We start from the raw sequence: 24,560 nt of genomic DNA, 5'->3' as shown, positions 1-24,560 counted from the left end.
GTCAGTTGTGGTCGGAGAGGTACCAAGCAGCGTGTAAGGATTTTATAGGTGATTGGAAGGCCATTGACTTTTACCCAAGTGAGATGGGACTCCATTGGAGGGTTTTGAGCAGAGGAATGATGTGCTCTGAGTTAACATTTTACGTTTATTCTGGTTGCTTTGTTGAGATTAGGTTATAGAGTGGCATGAAAACACTGCCATTAATCCAAATGAAAGATGACAGTGGTTGGAAGTATGGCATTAGTAGAAGTGGAAAGAAATGATCAGATTTTGAGTATGTTGTGAAGACATGGGCAACAGATTTTGTTGATAGACCCAGGTTTTTTTGGAAGCATTACAGAAGTATGAGGGAGGTTTCATCAGGAACTCACAGGCACCAATTTAATAGACCCCCACTCTATTTGGGCTGCATACCTACTTCTTAAAAATAAACTAAGGCAGTGTGAATGGCATGCCTTTGAAAACCTGATAAAAGTTATGGACCTTCCCCCCAGAAAACTGGTACTCTTCGCTTCAATAAACTTGGGTTCCACAAAACTCAACCCACAGAGCTTCTAAAATCCCTCCGGTATATAGGACCATGTATGGATTTCAGAAACCTAAAATCTTCAGGAGGGAAGTTAGTACACGGAATGTATGCTCTCAAGTTCTTTACATTGAACTATAAATTTGCTTCTAAGCTCTGCCAGCTAGCACAAAGACAAACATGATAGTTATCCACAAAATGTAGTTTGTAATGACTGTAAGATACACAAATGCTTAGTCAGCAGATACTTATTGAGCATCTCTTCCATATGTCAGAAATTGTTCTAGGTGCCAGAAACAAAGCAAAGCCCTGACCTGAAAGAGCTTACTTTCTAATGGAAACAGACATCATCTTGTAAACCAACAGTATCTATACACTTGGCACCTAGTATATGCCAGACAGTATTCTAGGTTCTGGAGGCACAGGAGACTAAATATGTCTCTGCCCTTTGGGAGCATTTATTCATAATAGTAAGATCTTAAATGGCGTGTAATTTTTTTTTTTAAGATAGATCCATAATTATCAGATAAATTTCTCTCAGTATTGAGACCAGAGACAGGTTTTTCTCGTGGCTCATCATAGAATATTGTATAAAAAATGCAGTGGTTCTCAATCTTTAGCGCACGTCAGAATCACCTGAAGGATTTGTGACAACAACAGGTTGCTCCAGTATTTCTGTTTCAGCAGGTCTGGGATAGGGCCTGAGAATTCCCATTTCTAACAATTCCCAGATGACACTTGCTGATCTGCGGACCATGCTTGGGGAACTACTATACTAGTATAAGGGACATCTACAGCAATAACCTTATTGTAATTGGAACAGAATTTCTACAGAGTTGGCTCCGAAGCACAACTGGATCAAAGTTCTGTGGAAGGCCATAAAGATGTGGAAGGCCTCAGTATAGAGCATCTTGTATCTAAAGGAGCATTTCTAGTCTTTTCCAAGAAAGAGGTGTTAGAATGTATCCCTCAGACTCTTCAGTAACAATTCAAGGTTATAGTTCTTAATAAGCAGCCTAAATTCATGTATTATATGTTGCTGGCTTAAGGAGGTGTTACTTTGTATCCTTGTATTTTTATTTTTAATTTACCTACCTCTTATTCCCCACCCCATCCCCCAAGAGAGACCACTGTTGTAATCTTTTTTTTTTTCTTCATGAAAGTAATGTATTAAATGTGAAACATTTTTATTTCAGAACTGTTCGCCAGGTGGCACAGGAGCAGTTCTTTTTAATGTGCACCAGATGTTGCATGGGACACAGGCCTCTACTTTTCTTCATTACTCTGCTCTTTACCGTTTTGGGGGTGAGACATTTTTTTTAATATGTGTATCAGTGTGATTTGTGCTTTAAACAAGGGACATTCAGGAATTTATGGTTTTAGCTTGTGTTAAAGTTATGGCAGTCTATATTTAATAAAATATTAGTAATTTCCTATACTGTTATAGTCATCTAAAACTCTGAGTTTTTATAAAATGGATTCTGAGCATGGACACATAAATTCATGTTATTCTACTTTATTGTTTCAGAGCACAGCCAGAGAGAGAGCTAAACATTCAGGCGACTACTTCACTCTCTTAAGGCACCTTCTTAATTATGCTTACAATAGTAATATTAATATACCCAATGCTGAAGTTCTTCTCAATAATGAAATTGATTGGCTTAAAAGAATTAGGGTAAGTTGCATTTAATACAGTATTTACCATATCGCTAGAGTAGCTTATTATTAATTAGTAGTTTATAGTTTTGAGCATTTTGCTTAAATGAAAAACACCAAAGAGTAATCCAAAGGACCAAAGAATATACTCTGCATTGGTGAATATTAGTAACTCATGAATCACAGAATGAATGCATAACTAGTTTTGTAAAGTGCTGTTTTACTTGAGACTTAGAATACTGATTTTCAGGTTCTTTCATTTTAGAATTTGGGGGCTTTTGGTACATTTTCATCTTATAAACTATTCTTGAATTGTTTTCATAAAAAAATGAGTCTGATAGACTAGCACTTAATTTAATTCTTGATCTTAACACCTGATACTTTTTACTTAAGAGTTGTATGAAAATTTATTTCCAAAGAGATTTGTAGCTTTAACCTTCACATTATTGGCACTTCTAGTAGTTCATAAAGCCTACTTCTAGAAAGTCCTAAAGATTAATTGCTTAGAATGGAAAGGTTTGAGGGAATTTCCTCATGTCTGTCCAGCCCTCTCTTGTTCTGGCTCCTCCCTCCCTCTCTACCTCCCTGTCATAAGTTAGACATTTGATATTTTTTCTTTGACAGGATGATGTTAAAAGAACAGGTGAAACAGGTGTTGAAGAGACGATCTTGGAAGGCCACCTTGGGGTAACAAAAGAGTTATTGGCCTTTCAAACCCCTGAGAAAAAGTATCATATTGGTTGTGAAAAGGGAGGCGCTAATCTCATCAAAGTAAGTTGTGTTATCTTGGTCCTAAAGTAGATACCATAGTCATCTAAATGTTTATTAGCAAATCTGTCTTTATTAATTTAGAGTTATCATGTCTGGTATATTATCTTGACTTTTTTTCTACTTTTTAAGAGTCTTTATGGAGGTCACAGTAATTTTTTAAATTTCTAAATTTTGAGTATAAATAATTTTGGTACTACTATGTATTTTATACAGTAAATAAGTGCTATTTCATTTTTATATTTAGGAAATCTGAATTTTTTACTTCAGACTATTTAAAGTGAGATACACATCTATTTTGTAAAATTGTATCCTGTTTATCATATATCTTTTTTTTTTCAAAGTTTCTAATTTGTCTTTTTATTTATTTTTTTTATTTTTTAAGATTTTTATTGGGCAATTGGGGGATGGGAACAGCCCTAGGGAATTGGGGGAAGGGGAAGAGACAAGTTGCTGTCGTTTTGTTCTTAAGTCTAGTTGTGGAGGACGTTGCTTCACTGGCCCAAGTTGGCACCATCATTGCGCTCTTCACGGGCGAGGCAGATCAGTCGCCGGCTTCTGGATGGCTGCTCACGCTGGCTGCTGGCCACTGGCTGCACACGGTAGCCCGTGGCAACCCACTGCCACAGGGGCTGCAGCCTACGCCGTCGCAGGCGAATCACGGCAGCCCAGCTCCAGATTGAGCTGTTGTTCAGCATCTTAGCTGTGGAGGGCAGTATCACTGGCCTTCATATGTGGGATCCGAACCGGGGTCCTCTGGCGTCCCAAAGCCAGTTCTTAACCATCGCACCACTCGGCCGGCCCTATCATATTTCTTTAATGAGTTTCTTCTCATATTTGGTAATTCAAGGAAGCAAAAAGAATCTTTTTTAATACATTTTATTTTTATACAAAATGAGCTTTAGTTTACATGTGATTTAAATAGTAAACTTAAAATGTAAATTTTGTTAAGTGTTGCGGTCAGCTCACTCTTGATACTTAAAAAATGCTTTAATCTGGGGAATTGGGTGTGTTTGTTAGTTGTAGTAAATAGTGTTTTAAAAAGTAGGAGCTTTTTTATTAGAAAACCCAAGTAAGTTTTCTGAGATATCATGAGATCTTGAATTCTGACAAGTAATTTAATGTTATTTCATTTCAAGACACATTTGTTTCTTTCCTTAAAATATATATATATACATATGGCCGGCCGAGTGGCTCAGTAGGTTAAGAGCTCGCTCAAGAGTGTGAGCTCTGAGTAGCAGCGGTTCGATTCCTGGCCTGAGCTGAGCTGCCGCTGAGCTGCCAACAGGTGGCAGGATGGCTCAGCTAAAAAAAGAAAGAAAAAAAAAAAAATATATATATATATATATAATATAAATATATGATATATGTACTATATCATTACTAATAATACATAACCCTTTTTTCAACTCTTGTAGGAATTAATTGATGATTTCATCTTCCCTGCATCCAATGTTTACCTGCAGTATATGAGAAATGGAGAACTGCCAGCTGAACAGGCTATTCCAGTGTGTGGTTCACCGGCTACCATTAATGCTGGTTTTGAATTACTTGTAGCATTAGCTGTTGGCTGTGTGAGGAATCTCAAACAGATAGTAGATTCTTTGACTGAAATGTACTACATTGGCACAGCAATAACTAGTAAGTGTTTGAAAATACAGTGTTATGATGGGAGATAATTCTCTAATGTGTTCAAATTCTATTTTCCTACTTTTCTTTTAGTAAACATCTTCAACTCATGCTTTTCTTTCAGCATCTAGTTTAACATTTTTAGCAAATGGATGTATAATTTAAGACCATTCCAAGCAAAGAGCCTTAATGTAGAAAAGTTTTCAAATGTTTGTTAAATGTCTTTTTGTAAGTGGTGCAAGTATTGAGCAAAATTATTTCATCTCAATCAAATGTGAAATAAAACCTAAACTCCAGAGTAATAAGTCGTCAAAATAAAGGCCAGAGTTCAAATTTAAAACTCAAATTTCATGCATTGGAAAACCTTTCAGGCCATCACTGAGAAGCTCTTTAATGTTATTTTCATATGAACTCTATGAAAATCTGATTTTAAAGATTAGAATGTGAGAAGATAACATTTTAATGTGTTTCATGTCCTCAGTTAATGTTCACATGAAGCCCATGAACAAGACTGTAGACTCCAAATCTTACAGATAGGAAACTGAAGCTCAAAAGGGATGAGGGCAATACAAAATGACTGAAAAAGCAGAAATAAGAAATCAAACACAACGGAGGCTGTTTCATTTTAAGAGACAACCACTGTTTATCTGCAAAGCTTAAGAATATAATTGAATATAATTGATTACAGTAAATCTTCGAGAACATGTCAAGTTATTTTTTTGATATGTTGTATTACAGAATATAAAGATTTTTTAAATAACATTTTAGGGGATTCTGATTATAACTGCTTAAAAGGTTAGGCCTGTAGCTCTTGATTCTACCAAATCTATGTATAGTGAGGCAGGGAGTTTTTTGTTAGTTCCTTTCTTTTAAAAATCTACACTTTATTTCAATAAGTTTAAAGCCTCAAGGGATACAGCATCACATGGATTCAGTGTCCAGTGTGGCCTTAGCAGGAAGATTGCTTTGGAATTTGGCACGAACCGTGCCACATTTTCTGTGGGCACGAGTTACCTTACCCCAGATGACTCTGGCTTTGTTCGTTTTGCCACCAGAAGTCACTGTGTTTTTCTTTGCTTTGTACACATGAGCACATGTCTTGCCCGAATGGAATTCTGTTCATTTTCTGGCATAAACACCTTCGGTTTTGTGAAGCTGTGTGGTACCTCTGATTTCAGAATACTCTGCTTATAGCCAACAAGAGATAGCATAGCCTTGGACTACAAGCTTCCTGACATATTTGCTGTTTTAGAAGCCCTATTCCCAGCACACTTCCATAGGTTCCAAGATGGCAGAAAGAGAAAGACCACTTGTTTTTAAGGAGTACATTTGCATGGTAAAAAATTCAAGTACCAAAGAGGAGGAGGATATACTAAAAAGTATGTTTCCTGTTCATTCCAGTCCCCTAGTCCCCTTTGATAGCTGTAACCCTTACAGACAATTCATGTCTGTCCTCCCAGCATCTCTGTATGCAAAATGCACATAGAAAATTTTGTTGTTGTTTAGTTTTTTAACCACAGATCGGCATATAGTACACACTGTTCTTCTTCCCTTTATTTTCCCCTTAATATATCTGTGATTGTTCCATATCAAGACATAAATATTTTCCTATTTCCATTTATTGGCTATATGCCTTTCAGTTCAATATATTATAATTTCTTGAACCAGCCCCATAGGCATGGTGATATTTACATTGTTTCTAAGTTTGTACTAGGTGGAGGGAGATGTATGATGATTTATAACTCGCACAAGTTTCAAATCCACTCTCTAATTTGCTCCTCAAAATAACATTGTGGTTATAGGCAAAGCAATTGTTAACACTTATTACTAGATTGGGAAGGAAACAGGCTTAACTGAAGAAGGTAAACAAATTGATAAGCGTCACAACAAGGATGTGAACCAAGGTGGTGTTAACGATTATTTAAGACTGAGCAAGCTATATAATATGATGACGTCTTGTTATAACATTTTATGCCAGAATGAGTTTGAAGGCACATTAAAAAACATACAAAAGTAAAAAGTTCATAATAACTAAGCTATAAAGCTAAAAGTAAAGTTAGCATGTAGAAATTAGCATCTTGAGACTACTGAGACTGCCTTTAGAAGCAACATCAGATAAAAACATGGGTTCACAGATGGCAGGATGAAAATCTGTATAGTGGTACATGTTGCTGTATTTCTTAGGTTTCCTGAGGGTGAAATGCAAACTTGTAGCACCTTCGGGTGGCTGTATAAGTGGTGGAATTGTTGCTGTTTATTAATCAGCTTACTAGAGCTAAAAGTGGACAAGGTGGTTGTAGTCGTACTATAAGAATCTTATGTCTTCTCAGCGTGTGAAGCACTTACTGAGTGGGAATATCTGCCACCAGTTGGACCCCGCCCACCAAAAGGTTTTGTGGGGCTGAAAAATGCCGGTGCTACTTGTTACATGAATTCTGTGATTCAGCAACTCTACATGATTCCGTCCATCCGGAATGGTATTCTTGCAATTGAAGGCACAGGTAGTGATGTTGATGATGATATGTCTGGGGATGAGAAGCAGGACAACGAGGTAAATTTTATTTGGTGTTTTTGTTTTCTGCGTTTGAAATTCTGATACCAGATACTGTTCTCTTAGTGTTATACTTTCGTTGGTCCTGTTTGGCGTATATTTGAAAATAAAGCTAGAATCTCCCAGCATGGACTGCTGCTTCTTGACATAATAAAGTGTTCATTGTCTGCCAGACTTGAAACTACAGTTAATTTTTCTGGTAGTTTATATGTCTTTAAACTAACAGTTAAATGTACTCATATTTTCTTGTCAAAAGTGTTTAATATAATTTGGAGTTTGTGTAATGATAAGGATCTTCATTTTTACTAATAGTTTACATTATATTTTCACTTTTCTACTTGCTATTTTAAATTCTGTATCTCCATTAATTTATGCCAAGTTGTATACTATGCCAGTTTCATTATCCATGCTTGCTTTTTCGTTTCTCCCAGACCATGTAGCTCTTCTTGCTTAGGAAGCAAACTTCTACTTTAAATTTTACAGTCTTGTGACAAAATTTAGGCTGCCTGCTGAGTATCCAACACAGAATAAAGCTATGGAAAAGTTAGGTTGTAGTGGCAGATCCGTTGACATAACTATGGGTTGGCTCTTTAAAGAAGAGAATATGGCAAAACTTAAGTTGTGGTCACGTTTGTGTCCACCCTCTTCTTCCTTTGTTTTTATTTTACCTTTTCCTGTTCGTAGTGTTGGTGAGAACTATAGAGAGAAGCCAGAGTGTGTTCTAATTGTAGTAAACACCTTGAAGGGTGCTTTCCTCATTCCCTCTCTTCAGTCACCAGAACTATTTCCTCTGGGGTGGTTTATCACTTACAGGGCTTCTGAAACATACACTTGCCTCAATTCTTCCCCAGCCCTACTGGACCACATCATGCAGGATTTGGGGTCTGAGCATCTTTACCTTTTTAGAAAGCGTCATAGAGGATGCTTACACCCATACCTGATTAAGAACCACTGCTTGGAGTGAAAATTGAAATTCAAATTCTAGTTTTATAGCCTGTCACATCCCTGGAGATACCTAATTGTACCAACAACAAGTAAACGAGGCAGACAAAAGATGATGCAATTTCAAATAAGATGTCCCACATTTGCTGTCATGGTACCCTCTGCTTTATGTTGTCTTGGTTCTTTGTTTAGTTTGGTTTGGTTTTGTGGTGGGGGGTGTGCGCGCACGCCTATGTGCTTGTTTCCTTCCCTAGGCTGTTAAGTCTCTTGTGGGCAGGGATTAGTTATTGTCTGTTTCTGTATTAAAGGTCTCAGACACAATTCTACAACTACCATTCATTCTCTTTCCATCTCTATGAATTTGACTATTCTAGGTACCTCATATATACAAGTAGACTCATACCATATTTGTCTTTTTGTGATGACTGGCTTATTCCACGTAGCATAATGTCCTCAAGGTTTATCTGTGTTGTACCATGTGTCAGAATTTCCATCCTTTTTAAGGCTGAATAGTATCCCATTGTATGGATAGACCACATTTTATTTATCCATCAGTGGACACTATTGTGAATGATACTGCTATGAACATCAATGTGCAAATATCTCTTTGAGACCTTTCTTTCGGTTCTTTAGGGTGTATACCCAGACAGTAATTCTATTTTTTTATTTTTTAAGGAACTCTTCTTTCACAGTGGTTATACCATTTTACATTCCCACCAACAGTGTACAAGAGTTCCAGTTTCTTTCCCAAAAGTTTTAAATTTTCATGCAGTCCAGTATGGTTTTTTTTCTTTTGTTGTCTGTGCCTTTGGTATCATAATCAATAAATCACTGCTGAATCCAATGTCGTGAAACATTTGCCCTATGTTTTCTTTTTAGAGTTTCATAGATTTAGCTCTTACATTCAGGTCTTTGATCTGTATTGAGTTAATTTGTGGTTGTTTTTGTTTTTTTTAAGCTGAGCCATCCTGCCACCTGTTGGCAACTCAGCAGCAGCTCAGCTTAGGCCGGGAATCGAACTGGCGACCTTGTTGCTCAGAGCTCGCACTTTTGAGTGAGCTCTTAACCAACTGAGCCAGTTGGCCAGCCGCTTTGAGTTAATTTTTATATACAGTGTTGTTAGGTAGGGAAGGGTTCCGATTTTATTCTTTTGCATATGGATAATCTAATTTTTCTACCACCATTTGTTGAGTAGTATTACTACTCTGAATGTCTTATATATTTTATTGAATATTTACACTCCTGAGCACTTTAAATACATTATCTCATGCAATCCTCAAAACAGCTACATGAAGAGTGTGTTATCCCCATTTATATCTGAGGAAACTGAAGCTTAGAAAAGTTAAGGAATTGACTTGCTCAGAGTTACTTAGCTTATAAGTGGCAGAACATACATTTGTGTCCAGTTCAGTCTAAGTTAATCACTGCTCTCTATGTATTATCTATATTATCTACCTCTCTGATAGATACATAGAGTTATTCCTTTATGACAACTCTTGTGAAGTGGTGGGGATAAACAATAATACTGTAAATTAAAATTTACAAATTGAAACTTAAGTGCTTTGGAAATAACAAATGATCTGTACGTCTATTTTATTCACTAGCTGTTTGGCATTTGTCTCAACATATTTTACTATACTTTAAAGTTAGATTAACTCGTTAATATTTTTTGGTTTCCAGAGCAATGTTGATCCCAGAGATGATGTATTTGGATATCCTCAACAATTTGAAGACAAACCTGCATTAAGTAAAACAGAAGATAGGAAAGAGTACAATATTGGTGTTTTAAGACACCTTCAGGTCATCTTCGGTCATTTAGCTGCTTCTCGACTGCAGTATTATGTGCCCAGAGGATTTTGGAAACAGTTCAGGTAAACTGTGGATGGATAGTAATAGGGATACTGCTTAAACCTTTGTGAGCATCTCAATACACTAACATTAAACTTGTAAAATATATATGTCGGAAGGCATCTTAAGTTTAATATTTAAGCAATGGTAATATTCAAACTTCTTAGGTTTTTTTTTCCTCATTGTCCCCAAAGGAGGAAGTAGAAAATGTCATTGTAAGGAGAGGCAGCATTCTTTATTCTCTCTTAAGATGTTAATAATTTTTTATTTTTGTTTTGCAAGCTTATATATATATATATATATGTGTGTATATATATATATATATATATATATATACACACACACAGAAGAAGGGAAAATAGTACGAACACTTAGATATGCATCACCCAGTTTCAACAGTTGTCAGCTCATTGCCAATCTTGTTTAATCTATATTCCCATCTAGTTCTTTGCAGGTTTTGAAGCAAATCTCAGATACATAGTTTCATCCATAAATATTTCAGGGTGTGTCTCTAATGTCTATTTTAAAACATAAATAACCATGATACTGTTATCATGTCTTGTTAAAAATCCTTACTGAGGCAGCCGGTTAGCTCAGTTGGTTAGTTAGAGCTCAGACTCATAACACCAAGGTTGCCGGTTTGATCCCCACATGGGCCACTGAGTTACACCCTCCACAGCTAGTTTGAAACAACTATTTGACTTGGAGCTGATGGGTCCTGGAAAAAAACACTGTTCCGCAATAAAAAAATAAAAAAGATTATAATCTTGTTTTTTTAAAAAAATCCTTCCTATCCTTGTCAGTGTTCAAATTTATCCAATTATCTCATAATTGGTTTTTTTACTGTGTACTTTTTGAAATCAGCATCCAAATACCACAAATGTTGATATGATTCTTGAGTCTCTTGCAATCTTTTTCACCCTTGCAATTATTTGTTGAAGAAAAAAAAAAAACCAGGTAGTTTTACCTTTAGTTTACCCTGTAAATTTTCCAGCCTTCCTGATTTTATTAATGGGATCCCTGTGGTATTTCAGTAGTTTTTTTCCACAGTCCCGGGTATGTCCTGTAAATAGGTAGTGAGATCTAGAGGCTTGATCAAATTGAGGAGTTATTTTTCTTTTTTGAAATGGAATAGGCATGGCTATTTCATAGGTGGTAATGTTGACCTCAGTGAGCAGAGGACTTAAGTGTGTCTCTTATGATGGTTACCGTTGACCATCATTGCCTAAATACAGTATTACAATCTGGGTTACAAAATGGCATTTTTCTAATTTTGTCATTCTTTCATTTATTAGCTGGAATAGATCTATAAAGGGAAACTTTCCCTTACTAAGTATTTGGCTATCCTGATGCACAAGTTTGTAGGAAAGGTGGGATAAATAACTTATAAAAAGAATTGTTAATCCTCAATGATATCTTGAGCTTATTTCTTTGACTTCATTTATTTTACTTTTTTTTTTTAAGATTTTATTGGGGAAGGGGAATAGCCAAGTTGTTGTCCTTCAATCTTAGTTGTGGAGGGCGCAGCTAGCTCAGCTCCATGTCCAGTCACCATCTGGACACCCGTCAGCAGCTCGCGGCCACTCAGCTCAAGATGCCATGTTCAATCTTAGTTGCAGGTGGGCGTAGCCCACCATCCCATGCTGGAGTCGAACCAGCAACCTTGTTAGGAGCACGTGCTCTCACCAGCTGAGCCCTTCTGCCTCCTGTTGGCAGCTCAGCTCAGGCACAGCTCACTGGCCCATGTGGGAATCAAACCGTCAACCCTGTTGCTAAGAGCTCGCACTCTTAACCAACTGAGCCACTCAGCCGGCCCAATTTATTTTAGTTTTAAAAATCATTGCCTGGTATGTATCATGCACTGTGTATACCACAGTACAACCACGTTTACTGTGTATATTAAAAAACTATAATCCTTCATAGCAGTGGGTTTTAAAATAACACTCCTTAGAAAAACCCTTTCAGGGTATCTTCCAGACTGCTGAGAGCAAGGGAAGGCAAGAGTCCCTGATACCACCACTCTGGTCCACCTTCTCTACTTCAAACCTTTCTCTTTTCACTTTGAAAAATCAATTTAATTAAGAGTAAATAGATATTATCTTTACACTGTGTCTATAACCTGGAATTTAAGCAAAATAAAAGAATAGCAATTACAACCTCTAAGTAAGAGTGACATCTACCACCCCATTTTAATAGCGTCTTCAGTTGGATTCAAAATGCATGCTATACCATATTACCTAAAGCAACCATCCATCTCAGGGCTTTATTTTCCGTCACCCACACCAGAAATTTCAGTTTTTCCCCACTGGACTGTCACTCTTATTTTCTCACTCCATTGCACTCTATATGTAAAAGAGCATTTATTCCTTCTTCCTCACATAATTGAGGAATGAAATTCTTAGTTTATATACTGTCATTTGTGATTCTATTATGTTTTTTTCCTGAAAAATATATTTTATATATTGTTGGGAGTGACACACACTACAAATTTTATCCATTCATTTCTTAGGCTTTGGGGTGAGCCTGTTAATCTACGTGAACAACATGATGCTTTAGAATTTTTTAATTCACTGGTGGATAGTTTAGATGAAGCTTTGAAAGCCTTAGGACATCCAGCTATGCTAAGTAAAGTTTTAGGAGGTTCCTTTGCTGATCAGAAGATTTGCCAAGGCTGCCCACATAGGTAAGTGCTAATTACGTATTTTAGTATATGTTGTACTATTTATTTACTAACAAAAGTAAAATTTTTAGTAGTAGTTATGTATAAAAGTGGAGTGTGTCACCAATTACTAAATACCTGAGACTGGATGAATGATAACGCTGTATATACCTTACAGCTGTGGGAGTATTTTTGTTTGTTTTTGTCAAATAACTTGGTTCCTTTCTTGGTCTCATCTTTTTCTATTTCATACTCTTAAATTCTTTTATGTATGGTCATTTGTAAGGAAATAAAATGGTATTTTGTATAACAGCTAAAGGTTGTTACTTATAAATTTGTCCTTTATTTTACAATTAAAATAATTATAATAAGTTTAGAAGATAACAGACATGGAGCACTATTTCCTGTACAAGTGAAATACTGACTTTTAAAATAGCATTGATTATGGTTGTTATCCTTAAGTTATGTTTTCCACACAAAACATAGCAAGAGTTGACTAAACAGATTGTTTTTGTTTTTACTTAAATTGGAAATTGTTTGAGTAAGGGCTTTTGTTGAAAATAGTTCAGCAACTATTAAGTTCATTACTGATAGACACATGTTTATGCCTATTACATGGAAGTTTTGCTTTGGAACTTTTCTTGTATATTATCAGTTAATGTTGGTGTGAAATCCCTTTTCTCCAAAATAATCACACTAAGATAGTATTTTCTACAAGTCCAGACAGTGTTATATGTAGTCATGGGTTGTGTATATGGTTGGTGGGGGTGCTTCATTTTTTAATATAGGGAAATAATTGGAGGAGAGGTAATACTATATAAATGAGAAATTTCCATTAGGTTAAACAGTCCTTTCAGAATAAGGGCATATAATTGTTCACATGGCCTGGCCAACATTTTTTGGTCCTTTTGAAAGACCTTTTACATTAAGTGAGCAATAAAATTGTCATTTTTACTTCTTGTTTTTAATTACTGATAAAGTAGCCAACTTTTGGTCTTCTATTCTTGTCAGTCCTTTTTGGGTTTTTTAGACAGTTTTCAAATTTATTTGGAAATTATTGGTTTTCTTTGCTAAGTGAAACTCCAGAGAGCATGATCTTAAGATAAGATCCCTGAAGTTCAAATAACTGCTCCACAACTAAACTAGTCTTGTTATATGCCAGAAGTTTACATAAAGAGCCCCAACTCTCTGTTTAGGGCGTTATTTGTCTAGAACAAGGGTTAACAAACTGTGTACCATATTTTTGTAAAGTTTTATTGGAACATACCCACTCTTTTACTTATTATCTGGCTGTTTTCGCTATAACAGCAGAGTTGAATAGTTGCCACAGAAACCTCACAGCCCAAAAAAGCCTGTAATATTTATTATCTGGCCTTTTACAGAAAAATTTTGCTGACTTCTCATCTTAGAATGTCTTACTTTTTAACTAGAGTCATAAGATCTAACTTTTTCTCTTCTATGGGCTTTCCCCTATTTATAGTAGCCATTTGCTTAATACCTACTTCATGTTCCATTAATGTCACATATAAATGCTTTTATTTATGTACTTGTCTTTTTTCCCTATTAATACGTTGAAGAGACCTAAATATGAGGGACTGTCCTAAATATTGACTATCCCACAGTGCTTTTCACATGGAACGCACTCTCAATCTATTTGTTGAATGAGTGAATTTGATGTTTGAGAATGTATTCCCCATGTCCCGTTTTCTGAATTTATGAATATGTCTCATCAGAAACCTGAAAATTCCTTAGAAAATTGCCACAAGATGGGATTCTGGCTCCTACTCAGATTGCTTGTCCCCTAGTCATTTGTGTGTTCAATCTTGTGCTTTACTAAGGTTTCCATTAAAGAAAAGGAAGAACATTTTAAAGTTCAGCCCATTAATAGTTTAAAATATTTTTTTCAGAACTTGATGAATTCATGCTTTGGCCTTGGCATGAATTGTCTAAACAGATGATAGTGGAAGCAGCATGGTAGACTATAAAGAGCTTAAGCTATGAAGCCAGAGCGACCTGGCTTCAAAACACCATTTCACCTAGTTATCCTGACCAAATTAACCTTTCTGAATGCCCTGGTTTCCTCATCTCTGAAGTGGAGATAGTGATATTTCTCTAGCAGGTTGGTTATGAAGACAGAGAATCTTATATATATAGTATGTAAACACCCAAATGTAGTGTTCAGCACAGGACAGGTGACCTGACCTATAAATGGTGACTGTTGGGTTGTCGGAAAAGTCATGATGTATTTTTTCTGTTTTTCGTTGCAAAACTGCGTCATGACTTTTCCGACAACCCAATAATATCATTTATTGGTAACATTCTATGACTTATGGGTTTCATGTTATAAATATTGCAAATGTGATTTTCAGTAAGTGCGTAACTAAATAAAATGTTTAGAAAACTAAAGAATAAATCCTTTTCGATCATTTCTTAAATAATATCTTTAGATACGAGTGCGAAGAATCTTTTACGACTTTGAATGTAGACATTAGAAATCACCAAAATCTTCTTGATTCTTTGGAGCAATATGTCAAAGGAGATTTATTAGAAGGTGCAAATGCATATCATTGTGAAAAATGCAATAAAAAGGTATGAGTTGTCCAGTTTTGTTTAAAATAATTGTAATTATAATACATGTAATGGATTTGGAAGACGTTTTTGTTTGTCCTCAATATTCACCACCTTATTCCCTACCCTGATTTGTTACAGTGGTAGCAGAGAGGTAGTTAAGATAACAGATTTAAAGGTTTGTGAGGGAAAAATTGAGAGAAGGTAGTGCCAGAGGACTGGGGAAAACAGGTGAGATAAGAGTGAAGCATTTTAGAAGTCATAATAGCTTCATATCACATTCTCTTATCTGAGTTACACAGACACGTACAATCCATACTCAACCAAACTGCTACTGAACTCTTTGAAGCTACAGAGTTGTAGAACCTATCATTTCTTCTCTCATGTCCCAGGGTTACTTGTCAAGACCAAGAAGTTTGCTAAAACCGTTAACTTGAGCCACATGAGAATTCTTCTACCATCTGTGTTTTAAAACCACTTGGATCCAATTTGTAGACCCATCTGATTAGTTTTTATGTGTGGGCACGTAACAGCTTTTTGAGAGAGACAGTTCACACATAACATACAGTAAATACTGTGTATCTTTCTGAGCTCCCAAACCCTCTCACCTTAAAGTCTAGAGGTTGACATGGTGAACTGTGAAGCCACCCACAGCTGAGACTTGAGGGAAGTTACTTAATGTCTCTGCTACCCCTTAAGATTCAGTAGTACCTGCCTGAGAGGGTTGTGAGGATTGAATATGTTACTACTTGGGCAGCACCTAGTATATTCCTTGGTACCTAAATACCCAATAAATACTATCTGCTATTATTATATATCTTCAGTTTGCTCACAGCAAACCACACCTTCACTAGAATAATAAATATCAAACAAGTAATAATAATGGTTAGATGGCAATGACAGTATAGAAACCAGGCAGCAAGTAATATCTGAGTCACTAATTTTTGCAATTTGTAGTAAATGGCATCAGCTATTTCCATATTAGTTTTAGTTAACATTTTTTAAAAGATCAACTGTGACAGGATTACCTTGATTGATGTATTCATTATCTTGTATGTATATGTTTTTTGCAGTGGATTATAAGAGAACGTGTAGTAACTTACTCTGTTTATTTTAGGTTGATACCGTAAAGCGCTTGCTAATTAAAAAATTACCTCCTGTTCTTGCTATTCAATTAAAACGATTCGACTATGACTGGGAAAGAGAATGTGCAATCAAGTTCAATGATTATTTTGAATTTCCTCGAGAGCTGGACATGGAACCTTACACAGTTGCAGGTGTTGCAAAGCTGGAAGGAGATAATGTAAACCCAGAGAGTCAGTTGATACAACAGAATGAGCAGTGTGAAAGTGAGACAGCTGGAAGCACGAAATACAGACTTGTGGGTGTGCTTGTACACAGTGGTCAAGCAAGTGGGGGACATTATTATTCTTATATCATTCAAAGGAATGGTGGAGATGGTGAGAGAAATCGCTGGTATAAATTTGATGATGGAGATGTAACAGAGTGTAAAATGGATGATGATGAAGAAATGAAAAACCAGTGTTTCGGTGGAGAGTACATGGGAGAAGTGTTTGATCACATGATGAAGCGCATGTCATACAGGCGCCAGAAAAGGTGGTGGAATGCTTACATACTTTTTTATGAGCGGTTGGACACAATAGACCAAGGTGATGAGCTGATAAGATATATATCAGAGCTTTCTGTCACCACAAGACCCCATCAGATTATTATGCCATCAGCCATTGAGAGAAGTGTACGGAAACAAAATGTACAATTCATGCATAACCGAATGCAGTACAGTTTGGAATACTTTCAATTTATGAAAAAACTGCTTACATGTAATGGTGTTTACTTAAATCCTCCTCCAGGTAAGTATCAAAAAATTTAGCTTCTTAGTAATAAAGCATAACTCTTAACTTTACTTGCAGGATTTCTTAGTAGGCATCTTTGTTTTGGGGTTTTTACTTTGGGTTGTTTTAAAGTCATATTTCAGATGACTGTGACCTTTGAGCAGTACATATTGTCTTACTACAATATTTGGAAACGAGCTTTTGTTTATTGTAACAATTTGTTTTTGACTCAAGCCTTAGTTTGAAACATGCTTTAAAGAACCACTAAGAATTATTTTATGAGTAGCCTAAGAGGGGTTTTAACAAAGTTAGGACTTCTGAAAAGTAGTGGAAATGCAGACTTGTTTGAAAATGGGGTTCAGACATAGAAATTTGTTTGGGTTTGTGTGTGTGTGTGTGTGTGTGTGTGTGTCTGTGTATGTATGTATACACACACGCACATATATATATTTCCACATTTTATTTATAGGACAAGATCACCTGTTGCCTGAAGCAGAAGAAATCACTATGATTAGTATTCAGCTTGCTGCTAGGTTCCTCTTTACCACAGGATTTCACACCAAGAAAATAGTCCGTGGCTCTGCCAGTGATTGGTATATTGCTTTGGATTTTCATTCCTATTATACTAGCATTTAGTTTGGTTCTATAATACACTGCTTTATTTTTTTCCAAACTGTAATAATCTTGTTTCAGATTTGGAATGCAGAATAAAACGCTTTGTAGCAATAGTGAGAGAAATTATAAAATAATTACTCAAGACTAAACATGGCCTTTTATTATTCAGAGGCAGGCTTTTCTGCTTCTATTTTGTATCATATCTTTGACATCCCTATACAAAAGATTACAGGATGATAATTAAAAGTCTAAACTGTTTTATCAGGAAATTATATTTTAGCTTCCCTAGATTAAATTTTGCCATAGATTAAAAGAGTAAAAAAATAAAATGAACTTCCTGTTTCTAATTGTGAAAGTATAGAGGTCACTTAATACTTTGATTTAACAACTTTTACTTATCTAGTAAGATGTTAAAGAAAGGTGGAATAATTATTTTTGTAATTGAACCTAGAAAGCCTTTGGTAATGGATTTATAGAGGATTATACAAGATTTTGTCTATTTTGTCAGTCTTTAAGAATAGACCAAGTCATAGTATTCATCTGTCATTTTAATATTAGTACCAGAAGCAACCATTGATGGTTCTTGTCCCTCCAGTAGTAAAAGATCTTTGATTTATATTTAGTTCCTAGAGACTTATCCCTGTACTATAGCAAACACGTTAATGAATTGATATTCATAAATTTTTGTTTTGTTTTGTCTTAGGTATGATGCATTGTGTATTCTCCTTCGTCACAGCAAGAATGTACGTTTTTGGTTTGCTCATAATGTCCTTTTTAATGTTTCAAATCGCTTTTCTGAATACCTTCTGGAGTGCCCTAGTGCAGAAGTGAGGGGTGCATTTGCAAAACTTATAGTTTTTATTGCACATTTTTCCTTGCAAGATGGGCCATGTCCTTCACCTTTTGCATCTCCTGGACCTTCTAGTCAGGTAATTTTCGTAGTTTTCTTTCTAATTATTAAATGTTTACAAATAAATTTCTCTTTCCTGGAAGTTTAAAGTTACAAATATATGTGCATCTGTTTGATATGTTTACCTAACAAACGTGTATGCATGTGCACACACACACTGCACAATCCGATGTCTATGGGTTCCATTAAAAGTACTTCACAGCAATGAAAGTGGTTATTACCTCTTTAAAAACCATAATTTTCTCTGTTAATTCAGTTAGATGCAGTGGCTTAATTATACACTTAATTGTTATATAGATTATTTTTAAATTTTTTCTTAACTTGACTTCCACTTTTTAGAAAACTAGAATAGCGTGAAGGCTCTAGAATGAAATCTACCTTGGGTCTTCATTCCCTTTTCTAAGCAACCCTTTTTAATTGCTTTGTCATCCGTCCCTCCAGAAACTTCTGCCTGTATTCAACATATATGTGCATATCTCTTTTTTATGCAAATAAAATTATATCATACCTGCACCTTGTTTCTGAAAAACAGCTAATGTTTTATTTATCTTTTACAGGCTTATGACAACTTAAGCCTGAGCGATCACTTACTAAGAGCTGTACTAAATCTCTTGAGAAGGGAAGTTTCAGAACATGGACGTCATTTACAACAGTATTTCAACCTGTTTGTAATGTATGCCAATTTAGGTAAGAATTTAAGTTATTAATTCTGTTTTAATGTGTTATATTAAATGGTAAAGTCATTTAAGTCAAGTGATAAGATATAACCTGGTCTAAAATAGAAACAATGTTCCATAAAACCTATTATGAATTTTATCTGATACTTTTTCACTGTACTTTTCACCTTGTACCTTATGGTTGTTTATGCGTGTATCTTATCTCTACAGTAGACACAGATCAGAACCTGTATCTTTATCATATTTTTATCTCCTACTAAAGTGGTGGTGCCAGATCTGTCTGGTTTTTGAAAATACTGATTTCTAGGCTCTGTCCCACACCAACTAAGTCAGAATTCTCAAAACTAGCACAAGGAATCCACATTTTCAGAAGGCCCCCAGATGATTGTGATACTCACCAAGTTTGGGCATAAGTTTTTGTTGAAGTAAACTAAATTAAAATTAAGGATACTATAAATATTCACTTAAATTACCCTGTTATTTATATGTTATTACCTCTCTGTAACAACACTCTCCTTCTCAAAGTAACCTGCTCTTTCTAACATCACCTTATAATTTCAGTGATTCCATAATACCTTAAAAGTGTCGTGTACTGTCTGATACTTTGTTTTTTATAGTGTTCCAATTTGTGTGTTGCTACCTAACTCGATTACTGAGCTTTGCACAGTAACACTCGGTAAATGGATAGTTGGGAATATCAACAAAAATCCTTCATTTGTCATTTTGGTGTTAATCAGCTGGGAGTGGGTAAATTTCCTATGATTGAAATTATAAAAATTATACATCAGTCAATCGTGTTGGTACACTGATCCCAAATTGACTAATATGTTGAGACATTCCAGTTAGAATTTTAATGATCATAATGTGTATTTGGCCAGATTTGGAACTGATTCAGAGACTTAGCAAATAGTTTTCAATAACTTCTTTAAAAGTTTAAAAAAACAAATTTTAAACCCTTTATAGCCAAAATTATATTCTATACCCAAACAGCCCTGTCATTTTAAGTTTTTTGTGTGTAAATTTTCTAATCACTGATTGATCTGTGGCCCTTTTTAACATTTTACTTCCAGAGAGTGTATTTGATCGTATTTTCTCTTGCCTTTCCATATTGGAGATACTTGGTAATTTGTAGTTGAGAAGGAAGAGAATACAAACAAACATAAGTGGAATCTGTATTTCAAACTTAGAAATACAAAATTTAGGCGTTCACAAAAATCCTATTCTGTTTAACTCCCTTTTTAGATACTGCCTATATTCACCATTGGTCCATAGTGTAATCTGATTAAAATTTCCCTGATAAAAGCAAATACAGGTCTATAAACTTTACTATGAAATCCTAAGACCAGATATACTTTGGGGTTCTGAATTGTTTGGATTTAAGAAAGGTAAGACAGTGCACATCACCTGCATTATGTAACATCCCTAAACCGGAGCGAGACATCGCCTTAATCATACACATTAATATTTCTATAGTAAATCATGAATATTCACACTGGGAGGGAATAAATAGCGTTTTGTCAGTTCAGGCCAGGTTTTCCCACCAAACACATTTTCACACCAACTTTATGAAAAGAACATATTTATAAGAGTTTTTTGAATCTCAGGATTTCAGATAGAGCTTGTGAACTTGTATTTATTATACTTCTTGGAACATGGCAGTAAATAAGAGTCTGTTGCCTAATGGGGTATAGAAGCAAATGAAAAGGTAATTGCTATAAATTATATCATTGGCAGGAGATGTTGTGGCCTGTGCTAGGGAATAGTGAGGGCGATATAGACAGTTTGTGGGGTTTTTTATTAGAGGTAGAATCATTAGGATTTGGTGATTGGATGAATATTCACAAAAGGGAATCATGGAAAAGACGTTAAAAATGATGCCTAGGATTCCAACTTGATGAACTGAGCAGATAGTGGTGCCATGTACTAAGAGGGAAAACACAGTAGGAAGAACATGGACTGGAAGTTCATTTTGGGTACATTGAGTTAAAGCCTGTGTGACACCCAAATAGAAATGTCCAGTAGAGCACTAAGATACTTGTTTGGAAATATTTTGGAATCATCCGAAGGAAATTAGCTGGAACTTGAAACCATTAGAGTGGGTCTGATTGTCCAGGGAAGGTATACAGTGCGAGAAGATAGCCCGGCATGGGGACTTGGAGGAGCATTGATTTTTGTTGTTGTTTTGGTTTGGTTTTTTAAGAGACAAAGGAGGACTCACAAATGAGACCAAGGAGAAGAGAGAGAAAGAAAATAGAATCAAAGATGGAGGAAATGGTTACAGTTTGAGAACTATTTCTTAGCTTTACACCAGGAAAGGGGGCAGAAATCACATTGGCATGGGTTGAGGAGTGGAAAAATGAAAAGGCTGAAAGACCAATTTAGGCATCTCTTTCAGGAAGCTTGGTTGTGGAAGAAAGAAGAGAGATAAGCAATTTATAACAATTCTTATTTCTACTTAGTTTCTTATCATCTTACCTAAGGATAAGGATTGCAGTCTAGGCTGTTCCCCCTGGCTCTCCAGGCCATAGAAAGTTCATTTCCTTTATGCCTAGTGTGGGGGAAATGTCATGGTCACTGTTTAACCATTTAATACTTAAATCCAATAATACTAACTCACTAGATCTTCTGTTCTGATTAAATAATTCTCTATATGCTAAGTAAAAGTGATCTTCTGATCATAAATATTATAGAAAAATATTTTAGATAACTAGTTTATTATGAAGCCCGTACCATCTTCTTTCCTCTCATAATTCTTCTCCCTCTTTCCCACTTCTCCCTTCATTGTAGGTGTGGCAGAGAAGACACAGCTTCTGAAATTGAGTGTACCTGCCACCTTCATGCTTGTGTCTTTAGATGAAGGCCCAGGTCCTCCAATCAAGTATCAGTATGCTGAATTAGGCAAATTATACTCTGTAGTATCACAGCTGATCCGCTGTTGCAATGTCTCTTCAAGAATGCAGTCTTCAATCAATGGTAAAGTAAAAAAATCCATTCTTTACATTGGTTTTAAAATACTGCTAGGCATATATAGTACCAGATTAAAAGTAATTCTGCAGATGTTCAAATATAAAACAAGAGTCTGAAGGTTTATGCTGTGAAATATTTATATTAGAGTCCTAACATGTTTATAGGGGATCTTTTTCTGTCTGCTTGCTACTGAGGTTGATACCTTATTCATGAAGTAGTTTAAGAATTAACTATATATATATATATATATATATAGATAGATAGATAGATAGATAGATAGATATATATACACACACACACACACACACACACACACACATATATATGTATATGTATATGTATGTATGTATGTAAATGCCAGTATTGACATTTAAATTTTGCATTTTATCATCATTGTAATGCCTAATATTCCTTTCTTCGTTGTACTTAGGAAAACTTGATTTAAAATGTTATTTTTCTAAAATAAATAACTCATAAGCTATTCTATAGTGAAAGCTTTGTATTTTTGTGGAGAAGCTTATTAGTTTTTCATTGATGACAAATTTGTATTCTAGGTAATCCTCCGCTTCCCAATCCTTTTGGCGATCCTAATTTATCACAACCTATAATGCCGATTCAGCAGAATGTGGCAGACATTTTATTTGTGAGAACAAGTTATGTGAAGAAAATCATTGAGGACTGCAGTAACTCAGAGGAAACTGTCAAATTGCTTCGTTTTTGCTGCTGGGAGAATCCTCAGTTCTCATCTACTGTCCTCAGTGAACTTCTCTGGCAGGTTAAAGAAAAATAAATATTCATGTCTATATTTGATTTGTTATTCCTTTAAATAAGTTGTTCACCATGTCTTACCTCTTTTTAGGTTGCATATTCCTATACTTATGAACTCCGGCCCTATTTGGATCTGCTTTTGCAAATCTTACTGATTGAGGACTCCTGGCAGACTCACAGGTAGGTACCCTTTTTTGTTAATTGCCCAACTTTTAGACTAACTATTGAATTGTCGGAACAGTCATGACGCATTTTTGCAACGAAAAACATAGAAAAAAATACATCATGACTTTTCTGACAACCCAATAAAATGGCTAGTCAGCACATGTTTTTTACCTCTGGGAGGATCTTAAAAACATAAGACAAGAATGAATGCAAAATTCCCCTCTTCTCACAATTTTTTTTTTCTCCCATTGCCCAAGTTGCATACTTCATATACTAACTTTTTTCTTTCAGGTGTTTCTTTTAATTAACAAAAAGTAGCATAGGCTGTTGGTGAATAATTTAATTTCATTAATGATGCCCTAGGGTTATTTTAGGATTAAATTACATTAGTTTTAGAGTTAGTCATGTGAGATGACATTTGGTTATCTAAAAATGGTCCATAGGTAAGCACAGTCACTTCCTATTATTCATGGTAGTTAAATTCTATAAAAGTCACCGAGAACACTGAATGAGTGATTACTAAAGCATTTTTCCTGGGGGAAATATAAGGTTATGTTCCTGCAAGCCTCTGATTATATTTTTGTCAACCAATCAGTACATAACCTTTTTTAAATTTGTGTTTCTCTTTAAAGACACTTTATACAGTAATACCTCAGTTTGCGAGCATAATTCGTTCCGGAAACAAACTACTCATATTGCAAAACATTGCTTGTTTATCAAGTTAAAATGTATTATTAGGTTGGTGCAAAAGTAATAGCGGTTTTTGCCAATTGCTATTACTTTTGCACCAACCTAATAGAAATGTTTGCTCGTCTTGCGGAACACTCGCAAACCAAGGTTTTACTGTATATTGCTGACTCGTTAACATTGAACTCACATTAACTCATGTCTGAACAAAGCTTATCCAACACGTATTTTCTCTGCAAAACCTTCTTGGGCTTAAGAACACTAGTCAGCACTTCACTACACATTTGGGGGCCATTTTAAACAGTGAAATGAACAAAAAACACAGAAGTGTGGAAAAGGTGTCACTAAATAAACAGCAAAAAGGACACTTGTTTACAGTATGAACTAAAACAAGGCAATGTCCTTTTGTTCCACTTGAGCTGGGAATGTATATTGGGCAAGTCAACTTTTATCACTCTGCTCATGACCTCGAAAGCACCACAAGTGTCAATTTTTTTGCTGTTACAAATAAAGTTCAAGTAGACATAATCACCAATATGGAATCTGAATAATGAGCATCAACTATAATTTTTCAGTATGTGAGAACTTGGCCGGTGGGGGGGGGGGTTGTTTTTGTTTTAAGAACTGTTATCCAGCTTAACTGTCCCTCAGGCTTCCTCCAGAATTACTCTGTTTGGTTTTTTACCATAAAGGCTTGGTATATCATCTTTAATCCTAAGAGTTATACAGATGATGATGAACTACGGGATTAGTTGACAACTCTGCCAGATT

The 24,560-nt window shown here is 35.5% G+C and overlaps 1 protein-coding gene across 1 annotated transcript in view; it reads left to right on the top strand.

The window, feature by feature from the left end:
- USP9X (ubiquitin specific peptidase 9 X-linked) overlaps positions 1 to 24,560 on the top strand; it is a 130,475-nt gene that overhangs the window by 97,506 nt on the left and 8,409 nt on the right. Inside the window, exons 26-40 of the mRNA XM_019648934.1 lie at positions 1,723 to 1,831; positions 2,055 to 2,201; positions 2,807 to 2,953; positions 4,369 to 4,591; positions 6,910 to 7,130; positions 9,753 to 9,943; positions 12,430 to 12,603; positions 15,027 to 15,168; positions 16,265 to 17,018; positions 17,470 to 17,593; positions 18,319 to 18,544; positions 19,083 to 19,212; positions 21,990 to 22,175; positions 22,724 to 22,944; positions 23,029 to 23,117. Of these exons, the coding sequence (XP_019504479.1) occupies positions 1,723 to 1,831; positions 2,055 to 2,201; positions 2,807 to 2,953; positions 4,369 to 4,591; positions 6,910 to 7,130; positions 9,753 to 9,943; positions 12,430 to 12,603; positions 15,027 to 15,168; positions 16,265 to 17,018; positions 17,470 to 17,593; positions 18,319 to 18,544; positions 19,083 to 19,212; positions 21,990 to 22,175; positions 22,724 to 22,944; positions 23,029 to 23,117 (3,084 nt within the window). The remainder of the gene's footprint in view (positions 1 to 1,722; positions 1,832 to 2,054; positions 2,202 to 2,806; positions 2,954 to 4,368; positions 4,592 to 6,909; positions 7,131 to 9,752; positions 9,944 to 12,429; positions 12,604 to 15,026; positions 15,169 to 16,264; positions 17,019 to 17,469; positions 17,594 to 18,318; positions 18,545 to 19,082; positions 19,213 to 21,989; positions 22,176 to 22,723; positions 22,945 to 23,028; positions 23,118 to 24,560) is intronic.

The sequence above is a fragment of the Hipposideros armiger genome, unplaced genomic scaffold (genome assembly GCF_001890085.2).
Source record: "Hipposideros armiger isolate ML-2016 unplaced genomic scaffold, ASM189008v1 scaffold_7, whole genome shotgun sequence".
Taxonomy (NCBI): domain Eukaryota; kingdom Metazoa; phylum Chordata; class Mammalia; order Chiroptera; family Hipposideridae; genus Hipposideros; species Hipposideros armiger.
Note: the sequence above shows the minus strand (reverse complement) of the source record. Positions and strands in the feature narration are given on the sequence as shown.